This window comes from Rhizophagus irregularis, chromosome 18 (assembly GCF_026210795.1).
Source record: "Rhizophagus irregularis chromosome 18, complete sequence".
Lineage (NCBI taxonomy): Eukaryota > Fungi > Glomeromycota > Glomeromycetes > Glomerales > Glomeraceae > Rhizophagus > Rhizophagus irregularis.
Window position 1 is genome coordinate 4216554 of NC_089446.1, and position 21625 is coordinate 4238178.

Sequence of the window (21625 nt, forward strand, 5' to 3'; positions counted from 1 at the left end):
ACGATTAATAGCTCGTTGGAATCGCCTCATCAAGACGAATCGAATGGTGGTAAGCTCATCTCTCTGTGATCAATATTGACGGAGTTACTACTTAAAAACTATTTAATATTTTTTAATTTTGGAAATTGATCTAGTGATTGGATTTCAATGTATTTTATACCATTAGATTCGCCGCATTAAGATGAATCGAATAGTAGTAAGATTGTCTCTCTAGAATCAATATTGGCAGAGTTATTACACAAAAACCATTAATATTTTTTTAATTTCAGAAATTAATCTAGTGATTGGATTTCGATGTATTTTATACCATTAGAACCGTCTTATTAAGACGAATCGAATGGCAGTAAAATCGTCTCTCTAGAATCAATATTGGCAGAGTTATTACACAAAAACCATTAATATTTTTTTAATTTCAGAAATTAATCTAGTGATTGGATTTCTATGTATTTTATACCATTAGAACTATTTCATCAAGACGAATTGAATGGAGTAAGATCATCTCTCTACAATTAATATTGGCAGAGTTATGATACAATAAAGTTTTGAGTATAATTTTGGCTAAAATTATGTTAATTTTTGGCCGGAATTATGATATACTAATATAAGAAATTTTTTATATAGTCACATCTTTTTATAATCACCAAATATGGACTATCCCAAATGTGTGACTATAAAGAGAGTTGACTGTATTAGGAAATTTTACTTTGTATATATTTTTTATTTTTTTTACTTTAATAAAACTGCAAATGTGCTGCGGAAAAAAAAAAAAAAAAAAATATTATATATTATACTTATGTGTTTTTTTTAATAATTTTAATTTAATAAATTCTATTTTATATACTAGCTGTTGATAGATGGTCTGATTTTTTAGGAAAATCTATCTATACCCTTGTAATTATTACTTCAAGTAAAAAATAATACATTCACACTTTAATCGATGTCTCAAACAAGCTTATACTAATTCCTTTAATACAACTGAAATTGAAAAAGTTTTATCATCAATTGGTCTAAAAAAATTTGTAGCTGTGGTATCAGATGCTGAAGCAGGTAGCTATGCAAATGGCAAGACGATTAATTAGTGAAAAATATCCTAATATTTTATCCATATACTGTATGGCATACCATTTAAATCTTGTTACAACAGATCTTATTAAATTGAATTTTACTAAAAACATGTTAAGAAAATGTCAAAATATTATAACTTTTTTTAAATCATATCATGCAGATGCACTCCTTTATGATAATATTATTCAATTTATAATAAAAGGTGATAGTTTAAAAACATCAGTTAAAATAAAGTGGTCTACAGCATAAGATTGCTGTGATTTAATTTTTTGTTTAAAAAATAGCCTTAAAAATGTAGATAACATTTTTACAATTAAAAATTAAATTTAGTTAAATTTCTTATATTATATTTATTATTATTATAATTTAAGTTTTTAAAATTCAGCCTAAAATTTTTTGTGTCAGTTTTAGCAAAATGTAGAGCAAATTTGAACAGTAGTTCTTGCCTGCTAAAAGAGTAATTAAAGCTGTTGAAGCTAAAGCAAGCAATATAGCATCAGTTTTTTTAGAATTAATCAAAATGGCAATTGCTATCAAAAGCATTTCAAACTCCTTAAATTCTGATTTAGAAAATAATGCATTGGTATTTTTAATAAACATTGGGCGCAATTTGATATTAATATATTTTTTCTTGCTTTTTTTTTTCATCCAAAGTACTGAGGTAAATTTAATTATTTCAAATTTTCATTTATTATTAGTTTATTTAATTTTTATTTAAAATTATTTAGATAAAGGCTTTACAGATAGTACATTTCATAAAGTATGTTTAAATGCTATGAAAATCTGAAAAAATTTTGCAAATGGTGGTGAAAACAGTTGCTGTATTTTATTGCATATGGGCCGATCCTTGGAATCTAATTTTTTTACACAAAAATAATTTTATTAAAGCAAATATAAATTATCATTTATATAAGAATAATAAATTTATACTAGATAATGCAAAAAAAACTAATTAATTATATAATTTTTAATTTTTTTTTAATATAAGATATCATTAAAATTTAAAAGATCAAATATAACCCTCATGACAAAATCATTGATAATTCTTCATAGAAATAAGCTATACAAATAAATTTACATTCATTTGAAAGAGAAAATCGAGATCTATCTAATGAATCTAAAATCAAGTAAATTGAATCACTAGTTGTTCAGTAATCACGTTCAGTATATTTATTGAATTTTATCTAAATTTGATCATTAATTACTTCACATGTAGTGATTCAATTTGAATGATCTTTGCTCCCTAAGGTGATGCCAACTTTTATCTTTAAAATAAATTTAAAATAATTCGTTTAATATATGTAGATGTTTAGGAATTATCAATTATATTATTAATATAAAATTTTATAAGTTTGATAAAATCTGATATAAAAAAATTTATTAAATACCTGTAGATGCAAGCTACACGAATGAAATTATATTCATTTGAAAGAGAAAATTGAGGTCTATCTAATAAGCCTAAAATTGAATGAATTGAATCACTGGATTGTGAATAATTATGTCTAATATATTTATTTTAATTTTTAAATTTGATTTGACTTTGATCGTTAATTACGCCTCATCCAGTGATCCAATTTTCCTGATCTTTGATTCTTACGATAGAGCAAATTCTCAGCTTTCAAATGAATGTAAAATGATGACGTTAGCATATCTCCAGGAATAATAATGCATGATTTTGTCACCTGCATAAAGTCCGATCTGAAAATTTTATTTCTTACCAAAAAATGCTTTTATAAGAGAATCCCAAATTCTTTTACTTTATTTAAAAGATTTTATTTGCCATTTAAGGATTTTAATAGAATAAATCTAATAAAATAATTTTAAAAGATAAAAAACAAATATATAATTAGTTATTTTGAAAAAAAAAGAATATCTTATTATTCATTTTACAACTATTTTACATTATAATTATTTTTTATTTGCATGTATTTTTTACAAAGAAAAAACAATAAATTAAAGCTAAAAATTATGAAAAAATATGTCTTATCTATGTATATAAAATATTAAGTTTTTTCTTTTACTTACCACTTAAAAATAACTGCTATATTTGCTTATAAACTTTTTTGTCATATTTAATAAAAGTGAATAGAAAAATGATGGAAAAGTGATGGGCAGTGATGGGGAAAAAGAAGTGGTTATTACCGTTATTTTTGAATATTGATTAAAAAAATTTTTTTTATTTTTTATTAAATCTGAGTTACGTAAATATGTAACACATATTTAATTTAGATTTGTGTAATGTTAATCTTACTAAAATATTAAATTTTATAAAAATCTTAATTTAGACTAATTCCAAAAATCGGCACATATGGTTTTAACTTCAAAAATATTCTAAGTATAAACCTCCTTATGATATGGAACACTGGTAAAAAAATGATTTATCTTACACATATTTTACACATATTGGACACTCAAAATGTAGAAAATCATACACAAATAATACACATATCATACACATATCGGGTACTAATATATATATCATACATATATCAGGTACCTGATAGGTATACTATATATAAGTACCCGATATGTGTATGATATGTGTATTATTTGTGTATGATTTTCTACATTTTGAGTACCCGATATATGTAAGATATGTGTAGGATATGTGTAGGATAGACCATTTTTTTACCAGTGGAATATACTAATGATTATGATATATCTGAAATTTGGTGGCCAACTTGCCAACAGTTAGATAATTATATTCAAAAATTAGTTTTAAAGATATTTGCTATTACTTCTTATCAACCTGTATGCGAATAGATCTTTTCGATATTAAATTGGATGACAGGAAAAAGAAAAATAAAGTATTCTTTATATTTATAAAATTTTTATAAATGTTATTGAATAAACTAATAAAGTATGATTTAAACATGTTATTTTAGATTAGATATCGCACAGCTTAAATCTATGGTCCAATTACACTCATATTACATCACAAATGCAAAATCTGAATTAAGATTTAGTAGCAGTAATATGAACGTTGATGAACTTGAAACTGAAATCCAGAAAGTTATTACAGCTATGATCAATAATAACGATCTTAGTAATGTTTTTTGTCTTTTTATAAGCCCAACTATACCACCAGTTGTTACTAATTAGTAAACATATCTGATCCTGAACTTTCTTTTCCACTCTATAGCATTTTAATAAAATGAGATTTTCATTTAATAAGTTTTCAGACTGCATAGGAATTAACTCAAATGAAATATCATCGAGTATTACAATATGATCTTCCTGTAAATCTGGTAAATTATTCTTTTTTGATTGTTGTTTATCCTGTTTTGAATGGTTAATCTCATCAGCAAGTTTTAAAAGTGTTGCTTTACATAATTTTAATGTTAATTAACATTAAGAAGTTATTTAATATGATATAACCTATTGTTTAATACTGTATACTGTAATGATTAACACTGAATGGTGTTATATACGTATAATTTTACAAGTTTTTTTATGTTGTTTAATGTCAAGTATAGTTCAATATGATATGCAATGTAGTTTAATGTCATCAATCAATGTAAACAAACACAAAATGTTGTTTTATTAAAATTTAGTATAAAAAAACACTAGTTATTATTTCTATTTATTAATACTATACATATTTTTCAACACATAATGTAGTTTAATATATTGTTAAATGTTAATAAGCGATATATATAAATACAAAGTTTGTTATATTGCAATTTAATATAAAAATACATCCATTTTTATTAGTGTTTTTTAACATTATATATATTTTTTAATATCAGGTGTAATTTAATATGTATATTGTGTTGTTTAATATTAATAATTAATGTATATAAATACACATCAAACCTTACTACTGAAGACTCCCTTTTTTTATCACTATATATAAAATAAAGCTGAGGAGAGCAACGTGCTCTCCCCCTATAGGTACATTTCCTTTTTATGACTTACCTATTTATAGAGGAGGGGCTTTTCGTAAAGTATTAAAGTTAATAGATAGATATATATATATATAAGCATATATATATATCTATTAAAAAAAATATAAAAAAAAAATTTTGGGAAAAAGCCTCCTATTTATATAAATCCACATATTATGTGTATCACGTGATACTGAATTAATAATTACCGCTGCGCTTGCTGCGGTGCTGTGATATTGCGAAAAAAAAAATTAAGCTTTTTTTAGTAGCAAATGCTTAATTTTTTCCTCATGACTTTTCTTTTCTCTTTTTCGTTCTCCCCTTCCCTTTCTCTTTTATTATCCCCTTCCCTTTTCTCCCACTTCCCAAATGGTAAGTTTTGAAGCGTTTGCTTCAAAACTTTTTTTAAGCTTTTTTTTATAATTTCTTTTTTCTCCCTTTTGTTTCCCCTTCCCTTTTCGCTTCTCCTTCTCTTTCTCTTTCGTTCTCTCCTTTTCTTTTCGCTTTTTCTCCTTCCTTCCATTTCCAAAATGGTAAGTTTTGAAGCATTTGCTTCGAAACTTTTTTTAAACTTTTTTTAAAAATTTCTTTTTTCGCCCTTCATTTTTCCTCCTCTCCTTTCCTTTCGTTTTCTCTTCTCTTTTCTTTTTCTCTTTCGTTACTCTCTTCCCTTTCATTTTCTCGTTTCCCAAATGGTAAGTTTTGAAAGCTTCAAAACTTTTGTAAATTATATTTTTTTAATCCTTTTAGTTTAGGAAACTGACGTTTCCTATAATTTTTTTTTGTAAGACTTAGCGTATTCAATTAAAAAACGAAATGGTAAACTTTTTTTAAAAAATTTTTTAATTTCTTTTAGAAAATGGCACTAATGTATCCTATAATTTTTTTTGTAGGTGTTCGACTTCAGATCTTGGATATAGTAGTGGAATGGTAGGTTTTGAAAAGTTTCACTTCAAACCTTTTAAAATTGATTTCGAAACTTAAATAACTTTTTAAAATAGAATTTTTATTAGGAACTGTTTTAACTGATCCTTTATTTTTTGTAGGTTCAAGAATATCCAGTATTGGATACGGGTTTTAAAACGGTAAGTTTTGTACGTTTCGTTACGAAACTACTGTTGTTTGTTTGTTTTTTTTAAAAATTAGGAAATGTTTACTAATATTTCCTTTTTCTTTTATTTATCTAGGTTAGTGTTCCAATCTGAGGATATCTGTCACCATTTTATCCGATCTGATTAGTATTATTCAGATCATTCAGATCATCCTTAAGGATTATCTGAATTATCCATTAATACCATTAAAATTTGTATATTATATAATTCCAGCCAGCATTAACTGATCAGCACCAGAATTTCCTTTTTTAGATACTTGTATAACAAGAATTCCAATTTTCACAGAAATTAAAATTTTCTTTTTTGGAAATTTGTGTAATGTTATATGATTTGGCGGGATCTGAATCATTATAAATTAAATTTGTCAGATATCTGTCAGATGAATCTGTTATTATCTGTAATCTGAGAAATCTGATCTGTTATTATCCGTCATCTGTGTGATCTGATCCGTTAACTTATCCGTTATCTGTATAACTGCCAATATCTGGATATTTGTCAAAAAATCCAGATAGCGGCTAATCGAATTGGAACACTAATCTAGATATATAATAGAATTCGTTGGTTTAGTATCAGATAGTAAGTTTCGAAGAGATTCACTTTGAAACTTTTAAAATCTATTTTTTTTTTAAATTTTTATTAGGAAACGTTTACTAACGTTTCCTTTATCTTTTTTGTAGGATCAGATCGGAGTGTTATCTCAGATCGGGAATGCGCTGAAAACGTTTAAAATGTAAGTTTCACAACATCCTGTTGTGAAGTAATTGTTTTTTTTTATTTATTTAATTAGAAATGCTAGCTAACGTTTCTATTTTACTTTCTTTTGTAGGTTTCAAATATGGAATGCGTTAGAATGCATTGGGAATGTTTAAACTGCAAATTTTGTTGCGAAAGAGACAGAAATAGCTACCTGCTAGAACTGGTAAAGATAATAATAATAGAATGACTGTCACTAATACAGCCAATGCAAACAGAGGCATACGGTGAAATGAAATACCCAGAGTTCGCATATTTAAGATGGTTGTTATGAAGTTTATGGCACCAAGCATAGAAGAGATACCAGCAAGGCGAAACGAATTATAATCAGTTCCGCCTTCAGGATGGTAAGTTTCAAATTTTAAAATAAAACTTATTTTATTTTTTTTATAAGAAACTTTTTCAATGTTTCTTTTTTTTTATTTTTATTATAAGTCCTGAAGTTTCGAATCAGTGTATTAGAACTGAAACCGTAAGTTTCTTTATGAGACTATTTTATTTATTTTTTTTTATTATTATTTTTAATGTTTTTTTTTTCTTTTTTTTTGTAGGTTTCAAATAGAATTTTTAGTAAGATATTTTTTGATTAGTGTGATTTGTTCTAACAATCTACAAAAATCAGTGAAAACGTGAAAATGATTATCCAACAAAAGGGCTTTAAATCAGATACCTGGAAATTGGTACTTCTGAAAACTTAATTTTTTTATTTTATTATATATATATAGATTTACATTAGATATTTATATTAGTTAAATAATTAGATAATTTAATAATAAACAATACATATTTTCATGTAAATAAATGTATAAATCAACTAAGGTTGCTTGCTGAAACCTAGGGGTTTAGGCAAGATGGCGTTTTGCCGAAAAGTGAAATTCTGCCAAAACTATATTAAAGTTATATTAAAAAACTGGCGAAACTTTGGAGAAAGGTGAAACTGCCGAAACTTATTATAAATGCCAAAACTGCTGAAACTCTGCCAAAACTATAATAAATCTATAGTAAAATTTTGACGAAACTAATTGTAGGATTTTGAAGAAGTTTAGACAAGCAACCTTAAAATCAACACTTTTTTATGCATTTTTCAACTAAAATATACACGTAAATAGATGTATTTTTCAATACTATATGTTTATTGTACAATACAAATCAATTAACACATGATATATGTCATTTAACACTAATCTGCATTTTTATACACGTTTTTTGATAGTGTTAGTCATTATAGGGTTAGCTTTTCTACATTTTAGAGCGTTAAACAACACTAGTATCAATTGGCATTAATTAACACTAGTATACACTGACCACCCAAAATCTTACTAATGGAGAATGCTAGGAAAAATCAAGCAGATACTATTATAGCAAAAAAATAAAGAAAATCTATCATTATTCAAGATATAAACTCTACAAAAAAGTGAAAAAGGGCATTAAGTCCTTGTCCTAATTCTTCCCAACAAAATAATGTCTTTGATCTTTCCAATAAAGAAACTGATTCATCCAAACCAAATAATAATAAAAACATACATACATTATTTTCATTATCGCCATTATTGCCAAATCCTTTTTATTTTTATATTTCAGTAAAGTTGTCTGCCAAAATTAGGGAGTTTCAGCATGTCAAAATTGTCAAAACTATTTCAACATTTTGACATTGGCTCTCTGATTTGTCGAAATACTGAAATAGTTTCGACATGTCAGAATTGAAACCTAAAAATATTACGTTTTACGTAATAACTTGGCATCCAATAATCGTGAAAAGATGCACCATAGCTTGTTGGAATTGTCTCATAATGACGAGTTGAATGGTGGTTAGATCATCTTTCTATGATCACTGTATGCCGAGATATTGAGTGAAATGTCAAAAATCAGCATTTGTATTTTGCAATACTGCGCCATTTGACGTTTCACTTAATAACTTGGCATCCAATGATCGTAGAAAGATGCACCATAGCTCGTTGGAATCGTCTCATAATGACGAGTCAAATGGTGGTTAGGTTGTCTTTCTATGATCACTGGATGCTGAGATAATAAGCGAAATGTCAAACAACACAGTATCATATACCAGCCATACAAAAGTTATTTAAACATGGATCTGCATTGATGAAATGCTATAGGTGTGAGAAACGTAGTGTTTATAGTAAAGAGTATAGAAAAAATCACTATGGGAAAGATCATACCTATAAGTCATAGAATCACATAGAAAACATGCATATGAATTGTTGCAATGCAACTCAAAAAATTTTAGGGAAGATTATTTCAAAAAGTATGGTGTACGCTGGTCTGAATTGCTTCATCTTTTATATATGAATCCTATACGTTTTGCTGCAGTAGATCCAATGCATTGCCTTTTTCTTGGTGTAGCAAAGTGGATAATTAAATCTATTTTTGTGAGCTAGCACTAGTCGAAAAAGGACAATTCAGCCTAAATTTGACCAGGTTGAATATACACCCACCTGCCAAAAGTATCCGGGCACTTCTAAAAAATGACCATTAAATCACATTAATTCGACATCCAGTGATCAGAATTTAATGATTTATGATTCATTGGATTCATCTAATTGAGACGCATCTAACCGCAGTATTTTTAAGTCTGTAAGTTCAATAGATCAGAAGTTATCGTTAAATGTCTAAAAACAGTAAAATGCAAATAACTTTTGATCCATCAATCCTAGAGACATGAAAATAATAGATACAATGTACCTTAACAAGACAAATCAAATGAGTCATAATTCATCTTACTAGGTTTAATAGGAAAGAAAACGTTATAAAATTTGTATTTGCTAAATTTTTAAAGATGAAAAATGAATTATTTGCATTTTACTGTTAAGAATAACATCTGATCCATCAAATTTAGAGACAGAAAAATACTGCAATTTGATGCATCTTGATAATATGAATTCATTGAATCATAAATAATTAAATTCTGATCACTGGTTATTGAAATAATGTGATTTAACTTTATGAAGTAATTCATTTTTCATCTTTAAAAATTTAGCAAATACAAATTTCATAACGTTTTCTTTTCTATTAAACCTAGTAAGATGAATTATGACTCATTTGATTTGTCTTGTTAAGGTACATTGTATCTATTATTTTCATGTCTCTAGGATTGATGGATCAAAAGTTATTTGCATTTTACTGTTTTTAGACATTTAACGATAACTTCTGATCTATTGAACTTACAGACTTGAAAATACTGCGGTTAGATGCGTCTCAATTAGATGAATCCAATGAATCATAAATCATTAAATTCTGATACCTGGATGTCGAATTAATGTGATTTAATGGTCATTTTTTAGAAGTGCCCAGATACTTTTGGCAGGTGGGTGTAGGTCGAATAATGATCTAATCTATGTCAAATTGAGGTCAAATTTTCAGGCGCATTTAGGGTGCCAATCATCTCAAATTTGGAAAGAAAATTCAACCATCATTACACTACAATTTAATCTAACTTTGACTAGGTTAAATTTAGGTCGAATTATTGCGTCAAAATGAGGCGCAGTTCGAATGATTATTTGACACAAAATTTTAAGGTCTCATTAATTTAGTTTCAATTTCAAATTTATTAATTTATTAAAACACTTAAATATACAGTACATGTATATTAGCATCTATCTAATATATAAATAAAATAATTATACACAATTTTACAATTACATGATCGCATCTTGAAAAGAACGAATGTTTCACTATAACTAAAAAAAAAATAAAGTTCAAGTCCGATCTGAAATAAAAATTCAGAAAAATAAAACTTTAAAAAAAAAGTTTCAAAACGAACCGTTTTGAAACTTACTAATCGATCCTATTATCCAGGATAAGGAAGCCGAAACTACAAAAAAAGATAATAAAAAAATTAATTAATAATAAAAAAAAAAATTTTAAAAAAAATTTTTTAAGTGAAAAACTTTACCAATTCGATCCAGGAAGTGTGAAACTGTTGATTTCTACAAATTATAAGATAAAAAAAATCAATAAAAAAAAATCAAAATTAATAATAAAAAAAAAAACTTACCAATTCCAAGATGCTGATCTACACGTCCTACTAAAGAAATCTACCGAAGCTGAAGAAAATTCCAAGAAAACGTCTTACAAAAGTAAGAGATAGAGGAATGGCAGGAAAAAACGAAAGAGGAGAGGAAAGGTGAGAGGGGAAGAGAGAAAGAAAGCCCCAGAATTCCTATAAAATAAAGAAATAGAAACGTTAATACAGTATAACGTTTCTTTTTTAAAAAAAAAAACTACTAAGATTCGTAATACTTACAAATCTTAGTTCTTTTCGTTCTTCAGAAGCCCACCAAAACCTATAAAAAAAGAATAAGAACGGTTAGTAACCGTTCATAATAATAATAATAATAAAAAATAATAAAAAAAACCAAGATTCGTACTTACTTACGAATCTTGGTTCCTTCGATCTTCAGAAGCCAACTGAACCTATAAAAATAAAAGAAAAAAAATGGTTAGAAACTGTTTATAATATTAAAAAAAAAATCCAAGGTTCGTAATGAACCTTAGTTCTCCTTTTTCTGATCCTCAGAAGCCCACCTAAACCTATAAAAAAAAAATAGAAAAAAAAGAAATAGAACCAAGGTTCGTATTTACTTACGAATCTTGATTCCTCCGTTCTTCAGAAGCCCACCTGAGACACAGAACCTATAAAAAAATGAAAAGAACAGTTAGTAACTATTTATATAATAAAAAAACTAAAAAAACAAGTTACGAAACTTGGTTTTTTTCGTTCCTCAAAAGTTTACCTGAAACGGCCAAACCTATAAAAAAAATGAAAAGAACAATTATTAGCAACCGTTTATTAATATTAAAAAAAAAATTAAAAAAAATAAACCAAGATTCGTACTTACGAATCTTGGTTCCTCTTTTCCTGAAGGTCAGAAGCCCACCTGATCCTAAAAAAAAAAAGAACAGTTATTAGTAACTGTTTGTAATATTTTTTTTAAAAACAATAAAAAAAAATCCAAGATTCTTACGAATTTTTGGAATTTTCCCATTCTTCGGAACACGGAAGCCCACCTGAACCTATAAAGAATAAAAGAACAGTTATTAGTAACCGTTTGTAATATTTTTTTAAAAAAAAATAAAAAAAAAATCCAAAATTCTTACGAATCTTGGAATTTTCCCGTTCTTCAGAATACAGAAGTTCATCTGATCCTAAAAAAAAGAAAAAGAACAGTTATTAGTAACCGTTTATTAATATTTAAAAAAAATCAAAAAAAAATAAAACCAAGATTCGTACTTACTTACGAATCTTAGTTTTTTCCGTTCTTCAGAACAAGAAAGCCTATCCGATCCTAAAAAAAAAAGAAAAAGAACGGTTATTAGTAACTGTTTATAATATTAAAAAAAAAAATAAAAAAAATAAGATTCGTATGTGAATCTTTGGGTTTTCATTCTTTGGAAGCCCTCCTGAATCTATAAAAAAAAATACAAGAACCGTTAGTAAACCATTCGTAATAATAAAAAAATAACAAAAAAAAATTAAAGATTCGTATTCGTACTTACAAATCTTTGGGTTTTCCGTTCTTCAGAAGCCCACCCAAACCTAAAAAAAGAAAGAACGGTTAGTAAACCGTTTATAACGATAATATTAAAAAAAAAAAAAAAATATTTGATTCGTAATATAATACTTACGAATCTTAAAATACCCTTTCAGAAATCTATCTCCTTTCATTTTACTCTTCCCCTTTCGTTTTCCCCTTTCGTTTTACCCTTTCGTTTTCCTCTTTCTTTTCTGTTTTCCTTTTCCTTTCGTTTTATTCTATCCCTTTTGTTTAACCTTTTTCTTTCGTTTTTAGCTTCCACTTTCATTTTTAGCTTCCCCTTTCGTTTTTAGCTTCCCTTTCATTTTTAGCTTCCCTTTTGTTTTTAGCTTTCTCTTTTGTTTTTAGCTTGCCTTTCGTTTTTAGCTTCCCTTTCGTTTTTAGCTTTCCCTTTCATTTTTAGCTTTCTCTTTCGTTTTTAGCTTCCCTTTCGTTTTTAGCTTCCCTTTCGTTTTTAGCTTTCCCTTTCGTTTTTAACTTCCCTTTTCATTTTTAGCTTCTCCTTTCATTTTTAGCTTCCCCTTTTATTTTTCGCTTCCCTTTTATTTTTCGCTTTTCCTTTTATTTTTCGCTTTTCCTTTTATTTTTCGCTTTTCCTTTTGTTTTTCGCTTTTCCTTTTGTTTTTCGCTTTTCCTTTTGTTTTTCGCTTTTCCTTTTGTTTTTCGCTTTTCCTTTTGTTTTTCACTTTTCCTTTTGTTTTTCGCTTTTCCTTTTGTTTTTCGCTTTTCCTTTTGTTTTTCGCTTTTCCTTTTGTTTTTCGCTTTTCCTTTTGTTTTTCGCTTTTCCTTTTGTTTTTCACTTTTCCTTTTATTTTTCGCTTTTCCTTTTGTTTTTCGCTTTTCCTTTTGTTTTTCGCTTTCCCTTTCATTTTTCGCTTTCCTTTTCATTTTTCGCTCCCTCTTTCATTTTTCACTTCCCCTTTCATTTTTTCGCTTCTCCTTTCATTTTTCACTTCCCCTCTCATTTTCTCTTCCCCTTTCATTTTCACTTCCTCTTGAAACCTATAAAAAAACAAGAACAGCTGGTAAACCATTCTATAATATTAAAAAAAATCCACTATTCGTAATAATACTTACGAATCTCAATCACGTCTTGGATCTACAAAAGCAAAAAATGAAAACGTTAGTAAAACGTTTCATTAAAAAACAACAAAATAAAATTTGAAGGTATATATATACCTTCAAAATAGGAGTCTGGCCTTCTAAATGGGCGTCTTAGACCTACAAAAGAAAAGAAAACTGAGGGATGAAGGGAAAGGGAAAAGGGAAAAAGGATAAGAAAAGTAAAGGGACGAAGGGAAGTGAAAGGAGGGAAAGGGGAACGAAGGGAAAGGGAAAGGGGAAGAAAGAAAATTAAAAAAAGTTTAAAAAAGAATGCAATAAGATGATCCTTTTTTAAACTTTTAATATGCATAACATATAACACGTAATGTTTAATTAACATAATTCAACAAGGTTAAATATATGTCTAATCGTAGATTATTACTAATTGAAGTCAAATTTTTTAATTTTAGTCGAATATAGGCCGAATTGTATTAAAGCCGAATATTCCTTTTTTGACTACATCAGGAAATTTTATAGCGCGAAAAATTGCGTAAGTTTACGATTTTGTAAGTTTACGAAAGTTTATGGCATAATATTTCGAAAAATTTCAAAATATTACGTAAGTTTACAATTTCGTAAGATTTATGTGATATTACAGTTAAAATATTATGTAAGTTTTCAATATCGTAAGATTTATGCAATATTACGGTCAAAATATTCTGCAAATTTACAAAACTGTAAACCTGCGTAATATTACGGTTGAAATATTTCGAAAATTTATGAAACTGTAAACCTGCGTAATATTACAGTTGAAATATTTCGAAAATTTACGAAACTGTAAACCTGCGTAATATTACAGTTGAAATATTTCGAAAATTTACGAAACTGTAAACCTGCGTAATATTACAGTTGAAATATTTCGAAAATTTACGAAACTGTAAACCTGCGTAATATTATGGTTAAAATATTTCGAAAATTTACGAAACTGTAAACCTGCGTAATATTACAGTTGAAATATTTCGAAAATTTACGAAACTGTAAACCTGCGTAATATTACGGTTAAAATATTTCAAAAATTTACGATACTGTAAACTTGCGTAATATTACGGTTAAAATATTTCAAAAATTTACAAGATTGTAAACTGCATATGCAGTAGAACGTATACAAGGGGCATGTAATACTATTGAATAATCAAAAATAATATAAACACCTTTTCTTTTATATAAACACCTTTTTTTTAAGTTTGGGAAAGCAAATTTATTTTTATTTACGAATTTTTTATTATTTACAATTTTTATGTTAAAAATTAAAGTAAATTCTAATTTTTATTATAACTTAATAAAAAAAATATACATTTGATACTTGTTCGCTACTATTTTATAAAATAGTACCCAGGCTGTATGGCGTGGACGTCAGTATCAGTCACAGCCCAAAAAAAACGTGAGTCTCCAGCCGATATTTGGTACGGACTGGGCCTAGCTACTCACTTAATAAATAATAAAAAAATAAAAATAATTATCTTCTTCTACGATACGTAGGTAAGTTTGTCCTTGCCCTACGATCATCACGCGTGACTAAAATTGATCAAATTTATCAAATTTAAAATATGAATGTAAATATTAATTATAAATTTTATTATAGTATAATTACCCAGCCTCTCCCAAAATCTTGTTCTAAATTCACGATAATATCTTGCGCCAGTACGCGTCCACAGCCGCTGTCCAGGGTTACCATTACGATAAAGGACATAGTTCTAAATATCAAAATCAGTTTGAATATTCGGTAAATACATTTAATTTATATGAATGTAATTTTATTTATTTACTTACATGGTAATCCCTGACGAGGTTCCTCCACTTTTGGCTGCACTGTTGCCCGGAAATCCTCGTTCGAAATATTCTATTTATTCTGATTCAATTAAATGGATTGGTTAATTTGAATTTAAATTCTTTCTTAAAGAAATTATAGATATTAGTCATATGAACCTATTGGCAACAGAGTCCCAAAAATCTTGGCGGCTTCTACCATTAATATTGTGGTAGGTGCGGTTTCTGTCTCGGCGTATGTCAACAAGTTTGTCCATCATAGCCCAGTTCCAATAGACGTTATAGTGGGAACGACGACGTGTGTGGCGAGGCATTATTAGATTAGATTTGATTTTTATAATTTGATTTTGGGATGAGTAAAAATTTGAAAGAAAGTCGTAAAATGTCACTTTAAATAAAATTTGAACAATACCTTTTTGGTTTGATTTTATTTCTCGTTTCAATTAAAATTTAATTTATTAGACTTTTCATCATTAAACATATTAATTAAATCTCATGCGGATATGGATTATCTAAATATAAATATCATGATTCTAAATATAAATATAAATCACTTAATTTATTTTAATTTTTTTTTAAAAAAAAATCTTAGTTTGATTTCAATTAAAAATAATTAAAAATCATGTACATGTTTTGGTTATTTAAATATAAATATCAATATATTATATTTAAAAATAAACCAATTTATTATTAGCACATTCTATTGAATTTTAAAAAAATCAATTTTTTTTTAAAAAAAAATCATCAATATATCATATTTAAAAATAAAACAATTATATTCTGATTAAATATTTTGCGTACATTTCTTAAAAAAATCATAAAAAAAAATCTTGTACGTCGTACATGCAATTACTAAATATCATCCCCTTGTGATAAATAAAAAATTACGCAACACAAATTCAACACAAACTCAACACAAATTTAACAAATTTAATGAAATTTGGCCAAAATTAATAATTTTTTACCAGAATTATCAACACAAATTGAACACAAATTGAACACAAATTTCAGTCACGATTTATTTATATCACACCCGTGTTGTTAATAATTAAATAAATAAATCTGCATTTTATTTATGATATGGGAAACGTGACCATAAATTCTTTAAGGATATAATTTTATTAAAATAAATCAAAACTCCTATATCAAGTGACTAAAAAATATATTTATTTACGAAATATTCATTTTGTTTATCAAATCGGGGTACTATGTGAACGACACCATGTATAGACTCTATAGCTACAAAGTTATATAATTCTATCAATTTTAAGTGAGGACATCCATATAAATATGGGTTCCTTTTAGATTTAAAATTGTACCATTGAATTAATGCGAGATTTAGTGGTGGGTCTGTTAATACTTCTGCTAACAATAAGGCCTATAAATAATAAATATTTATTAATACTTTATAATAAATTATTACATAAATTGGAAAAATACCTGTCCATAACAAAGTCCTTTGTCTGATATATAATCATTTGATTCTTCAGAATCCATTGAAATAGCTATGTCGCTAAACCATACTTTATTATGATACCTGTTTGTGGCATGCATTATGGCACCATTTTCCAGTGTTACCGATCCGTATATGTTTATTCGGGTTTCACCAATAATTGTGAACCCATCAAGTAAATCTAGATATGAATCCAGACAACTTATAAATCTAGCAAAACCGGTCTGCATTTTATTGTCTACAGAATCTTTTTTTCATTAAAAAATGTATTTGCATCTTGTAAAGAGAAATCAAAGAGTCTTGCAGAAAATTTACAAGTGCGAGGTGTTTTTGCCAGATTCACCGAATGTTGAGACATTCTAATAGATATTGCTTGACGTTTTATCTATTAATTTAATTTCCATCTTAAGTTATATAATAAATATATACAATAAATAAATTTCCAAATACTTACAGTTCGTAAAAGCTGAAGTTCGACATCTTTTTTATTGCTAATTTGGTAGGGTATTTTAACGAAATATTTGTGAAGACTTTCGTAAGTTTCTGTGGTATAGCCATTTATTGCGCCATAAGATCGTATTGAGTCAATAATGTGATAAACCCATGAATGCAATTTAGGCAACTTCAAATTAGAAGGAGAAACAAATTTAAAAGCCTTGACAAACATCTGCGCCCATCTATGTATTGCATCCTAAAATTTAAATGTTAATTTAATTTATTTAATTTAAATTTTCGATTTTACTAAAATTTTAATATATACATTAAATTTCTCCAAGTCACTTTCACTAAATTCTTCATATCTACTTAAAATATACATTTCATTCCAATATTCGTACAATTTCACAAGATCATCATTATTTACAAAATTATCTACTTCGTTATTATTTTCATTATATAAATTATCAATAACAAATATCATGACTTTCATCAAACTTCGATATTCATTAGCAGTTAATCTTGCAATTGACTGCAGTCCATTGGAAAAAATTTTAATGGCGGGAAAACGTGGGATTGCTGCTAGACGGCGATCTACTTCTTCAACTAATTTATTACCATTAACATGTTGCAATTTTAAGATATCGCACGTGAAGATAATTTGATAACGAAATAAACCCAAATCTAAATGATGCATTCTGTCAGGAACAGTAGCCAAGTAGATATTTACATTCCTTGATAATATAAATATTTATAATTAATATATATATATGTTATTATAATTATTTCTACTTTTGCATACTTACGGCAAATCCCAAAAAAAATTAGGTATCTGCAATAATAGTTGAAACTCTAGGATAAAACCAGGTATTTTCATTATTTATAAAAAGGTCTATACCATCTTTTAATAAAATAATTGGTTCTAGTAAATGACGTAAAGATTTATGAAAGGTATCACGAACCAGATCTTTATTTGCAGCTTCTAAAATTGGTAAATATCCCAAAAGTTGCTTTGCATCCTGTTTATTACGACGCCATATTGGGATATTACCTAATGAAATATATATTGGATGCAATTGACTTTTTCCTAATGTATTTGTAGTTGTTGCATCTGAATATAAAATAATTGATAATAATTTGGAACCAGTAGGTAAGGATTCTTGTGTAGTTTTCCACCATTTTCCAGTGGTTTGTTCACTGTAAATACTTTCTCTATTATACTATAAAATAATATAAATAAATTAAAATAAATATTATTTAAATTATTGAATTAACTAATATTTACTATTTACCTCATAGTTTTCGTAAGATAGCGCAAAATTTTGTGTTATGTCAGGAACAGTTAAGATATTTTTTATGCACTGTATTAAGTTTTGATAATAAAGAAAATAATCTTTATCCTTATGTTTTGTTATAAGAACTTTACTAAATTCTAAATTAGAAAACTTCATATTATTCATAAATACTTGTCCCTGTTCAATATTTTTTGGTAATGGTGATTCTGTAAGATTTGAATGTTTATTAAAAAAACGTATTATTTCATTACCACCTTTATTGTTTATTTTATATTTCATTACTAATAACATTAGATCTTTATAAGCATCATTAGGAAATTCTGTGCAAGTTTTGGTATTGAGATTTTTGGGTTCTTCAAAAATTTCAGGCTCTTCAGATGAATCTAATATATTTTCAAAGTTACTATCTTCAAGGCTCATCTCTGATATTGCACTTCCAATACTGTCAAATGACATATTTTGTACATTATTATCATCATCCACCTAAAATTATAAACCAAAATGAGTTAGTATAATTTAAGCTTTTTCTTTAAAAAGAATAATCTGGAATAACATAATTATTGAGCTTTTTCTTTAAAAAGAATAATCTGGAATAACATAATTACCTCAACTTTATCATTTTCATATTCACTACTTAGATTACTTCTTGTATCCATTTCACTGCTATATTTTTCACTATCATTATTATCATCATCATTTTCTACTTCTACTTCTACATTTTTTAAGCATTTTTAGGCGTGTTGAGTATATGCAAAGTGTTGACTGAATATTCGCATACAAAGGGGGCATTTGAAACTCATGTTACTAAATTAACGTGTCAAATTTGATGAAAAGTATCAATTCACTATTTAATTTATATGAGATTATGTGTGCTAATAAAATTATATTGCAAATTCATTGTAAAAATTTAATGAATTAATTGAATGGATTACAATTGATTGAGTTATTTGAATAGACACGACTACGCAAATTTACGCATTAATGAATGGAACTGGCTGTAAGAATCTGGTGGCTAATATCGCAGAATCATTCGCAATTTTACGCATTATAGCAAAATTTAAAATATGCGAAACACTCAGCAATTTTGCTGTCGGGAACTTGCCGAGTTCGTGGATTGGCAAATCTAAAAATAAATGTAACAAGTCTATGATGTACCATATAAATATTGTTTATTATTTTATTTACTATTTCAATTTGCCGGCAACCTGCCAAGTGAATCTGACAGCAAAAGTGCTGAGTGTTTCGTATATTTTGAATTTGCTGTAATGGGCTGTAAGAATTCAGATGGCTTATTCAATCGGCTAATCATCTGATAATCAGCCGCAAATTTATTGGCTTAACACGGCAAATTACTTTTACAATAATGGACGGATGATCAGCCACAAATTTATGCGATAATCAGGTTATAAGCGCTCAAGATCACTATCAATCTGATCAGCCAAATAAGTTCACTGGCTGCAACTTTTTTTTTCCATGCATAAAAGCCCCAACATGTGTAACATGTTATTTTTTTATAAATTGGATTTGATTAATATTTCGATTGTACTATGTGCTTTCACGAGAGTTTTTTTTAAAAGTTCTCTTATGAAAGTGTTACAATATTTTTTCGTAATATTACGATGCAAAATTTTTGCATTAGTACATTCATTTTTCGTAATATTTCGTATTAGTTCATCCATTTTTCGCAATATTTCGCAAGCTTTTTTTCTTTTTTAGTATAAAATGGCGGAAATTACCTTATGACAGCTTGCCTCCTTTTTCTGAATTTCTGATTCATGTATTTTCCCCTTTTTCCTCATCCTTTTCAAATTTTCTAGTTCACCTTTTTCTCATATATTTCCTCTTTTTTCTCATATATTTCCTCCTTTTTCTCATATTTTCGTTTCAAATTTATTATCATAATGGCTACAAAGCGTGGCGAGAAATGAAGAATTGACGATAATGAAAGATTTTCAAAACGTAGTACTGAGGGTAGCGAAGCTGAGAAGCAAGTGAGAATATCTGATGATAGCGTTGATAGTATATATGACATGATATGTATCATATTCTTTATAAAAGAAATTATATAATATATAGTTAAATTATATTTTATTGTTAAAGTTAATAAAAAAACAATAGAAAAACTATTAAGAACTAATTCGCAGATAATTTCTAAGCTTGAAGTTCTTATCACCAGACAAAAAAATCTCAAAACTCATCTCTCGAGCATAGAAAAAAAGCTCAACAATAATAACAAAAATAATAATAATACAATAGATCCAGAGTATGTAAAGGTAATAAAGATGAATATTATTTAATGTAAACCTGAAATGCTAACCTCGTTTGATTAGGAGCTTGTTAAGAAGGTGTCAAAAATTTTATTTGAAAATTTTGTTTATCCTTCGCAAGACGAGTACAAACTCGCTACCAAAAAATATTTAAAAGACGAAAATCCGGAATTTATGAGCCAGTTCAAAAAAAATCAATGGATTATTTTTTTTGAAAAAAAAATTGCCCTGGCTGTAAGTTAAAGCAATTATGAATTTTATTAAATTTCATACTAACATTTTTTTTTAATAGTTAGTATAACAACATAGAAGCATACGAGGGACGTTCACGTCTAGAATTAAAGACGTTATATATTTTGTTTTCGAAGCGACTGGGCATAAATTACCGTCTATTAACACTCAGGCTAGTCCGTCAAAAATTCAGGAATGGAAGAGTAAGGCGGAGGTGAAAAAATGTTACAACAACCTATTTAAAAAGGTTAAAGATGGGCAACTTACGACATATATGTTGCTGATAATTGATAAGTTGCGAAAAGAAAATAAAAATCCCTCAAAAACACAAATAGCGTATGCAATTAGCATATGTGAAACGTACTTAAATCCTAATAATCAAAACATTTAAATGAGCGAAAGTATAATGAAGTCGAAGATAATCAACAACTTAGTAAGTTTTTAATTTACAATTTGCAAAATGTGAATTATTTGAATTACAGTTTATTTATTTATTTATTGATTTTTAGCAAAAGTTGGAAAATAGGGATAAATTTACACATTCGGACGATGATTCTCATGATGGTAATGATGTAGATGATGGTGGTGATAGAGCAGCTGACGATAGAGCAGGTGCGGCTGATGATGGTGTGACTAACGATGGTAGGCCTAACGATGATGCGGCTAACGATGATGCGGCCAACGATGGTGGCGGCAGCCAATGA

The 21625-nt window shown here is 27.4% G+C and overlaps 4 protein-coding genes across 4 annotated transcripts; 1 reads left to right on the forward strand and 3 right to left on the reverse strand.

The window, feature by feature from the left end:
• Positions 1-2326: 2326 nt before the first annotated feature.
• Positions 2327-2753, reverse strand: OCT59_010531 (uncharacterized protein; the record flags this gene model as incomplete). The annotated part of the gene is made up of 3 exons (XM_066133080.1): positions 2327-2330; positions 2454-2523; positions 2621-2753. 3 exons carry the CDS (start codon positions 2751-2753, stop codon positions 2327-2329), a joined length of 207 nt encoding a protein of 68 aa, XP_066000659.1.
• Positions 2754-12930: 10177 nt separating this feature from the next.
• OCT59_010532 (uncharacterized protein) lies at positions 12931-13257 on the reverse strand (the record flags this gene model as incomplete). The annotated part of the gene is made up of 1 exon (XM_066133081.1): positions 12931-13257. The coding sequence occupies one exon, from the start codon at positions 13255-13257 to the stop codon at positions 12931-12933; it is 327 nt and encodes a 108-aa protein (XP_066000660.1).
• Positions 13258-16393: 3136 nt separating this feature from the next.
• On the reverse strand, positions 16394-17825 carry OCT59_010533 (uncharacterized protein; the record flags this gene model as incomplete). The annotated part of the gene is made up of 5 exons (XM_066133082.1): positions 16394-16618; positions 16681-16940; positions 17009-17078; positions 17148-17384; positions 17454-17825. 5 exons carry the CDS (start codon positions 17823-17825, stop codon positions 16394-16396), a joined length of 1164 nt encoding a protein of 387 aa, XP_066000661.1.
• Positions 17826-21312: 3487 nt separating this feature from the next.
• Positions 21313-21625, forward strand: OCT59_010534 (uncharacterized protein; the record flags this gene model as incomplete). The annotated part of the gene is made up of 2 exons (XM_066133083.1): positions 21313-21354; positions 21431-21625. 2 exons carry the CDS (start codon positions 21313-21315, stop codon positions 21623-21625), a joined length of 237 nt encoding a protein of 78 aa, XP_066000662.1.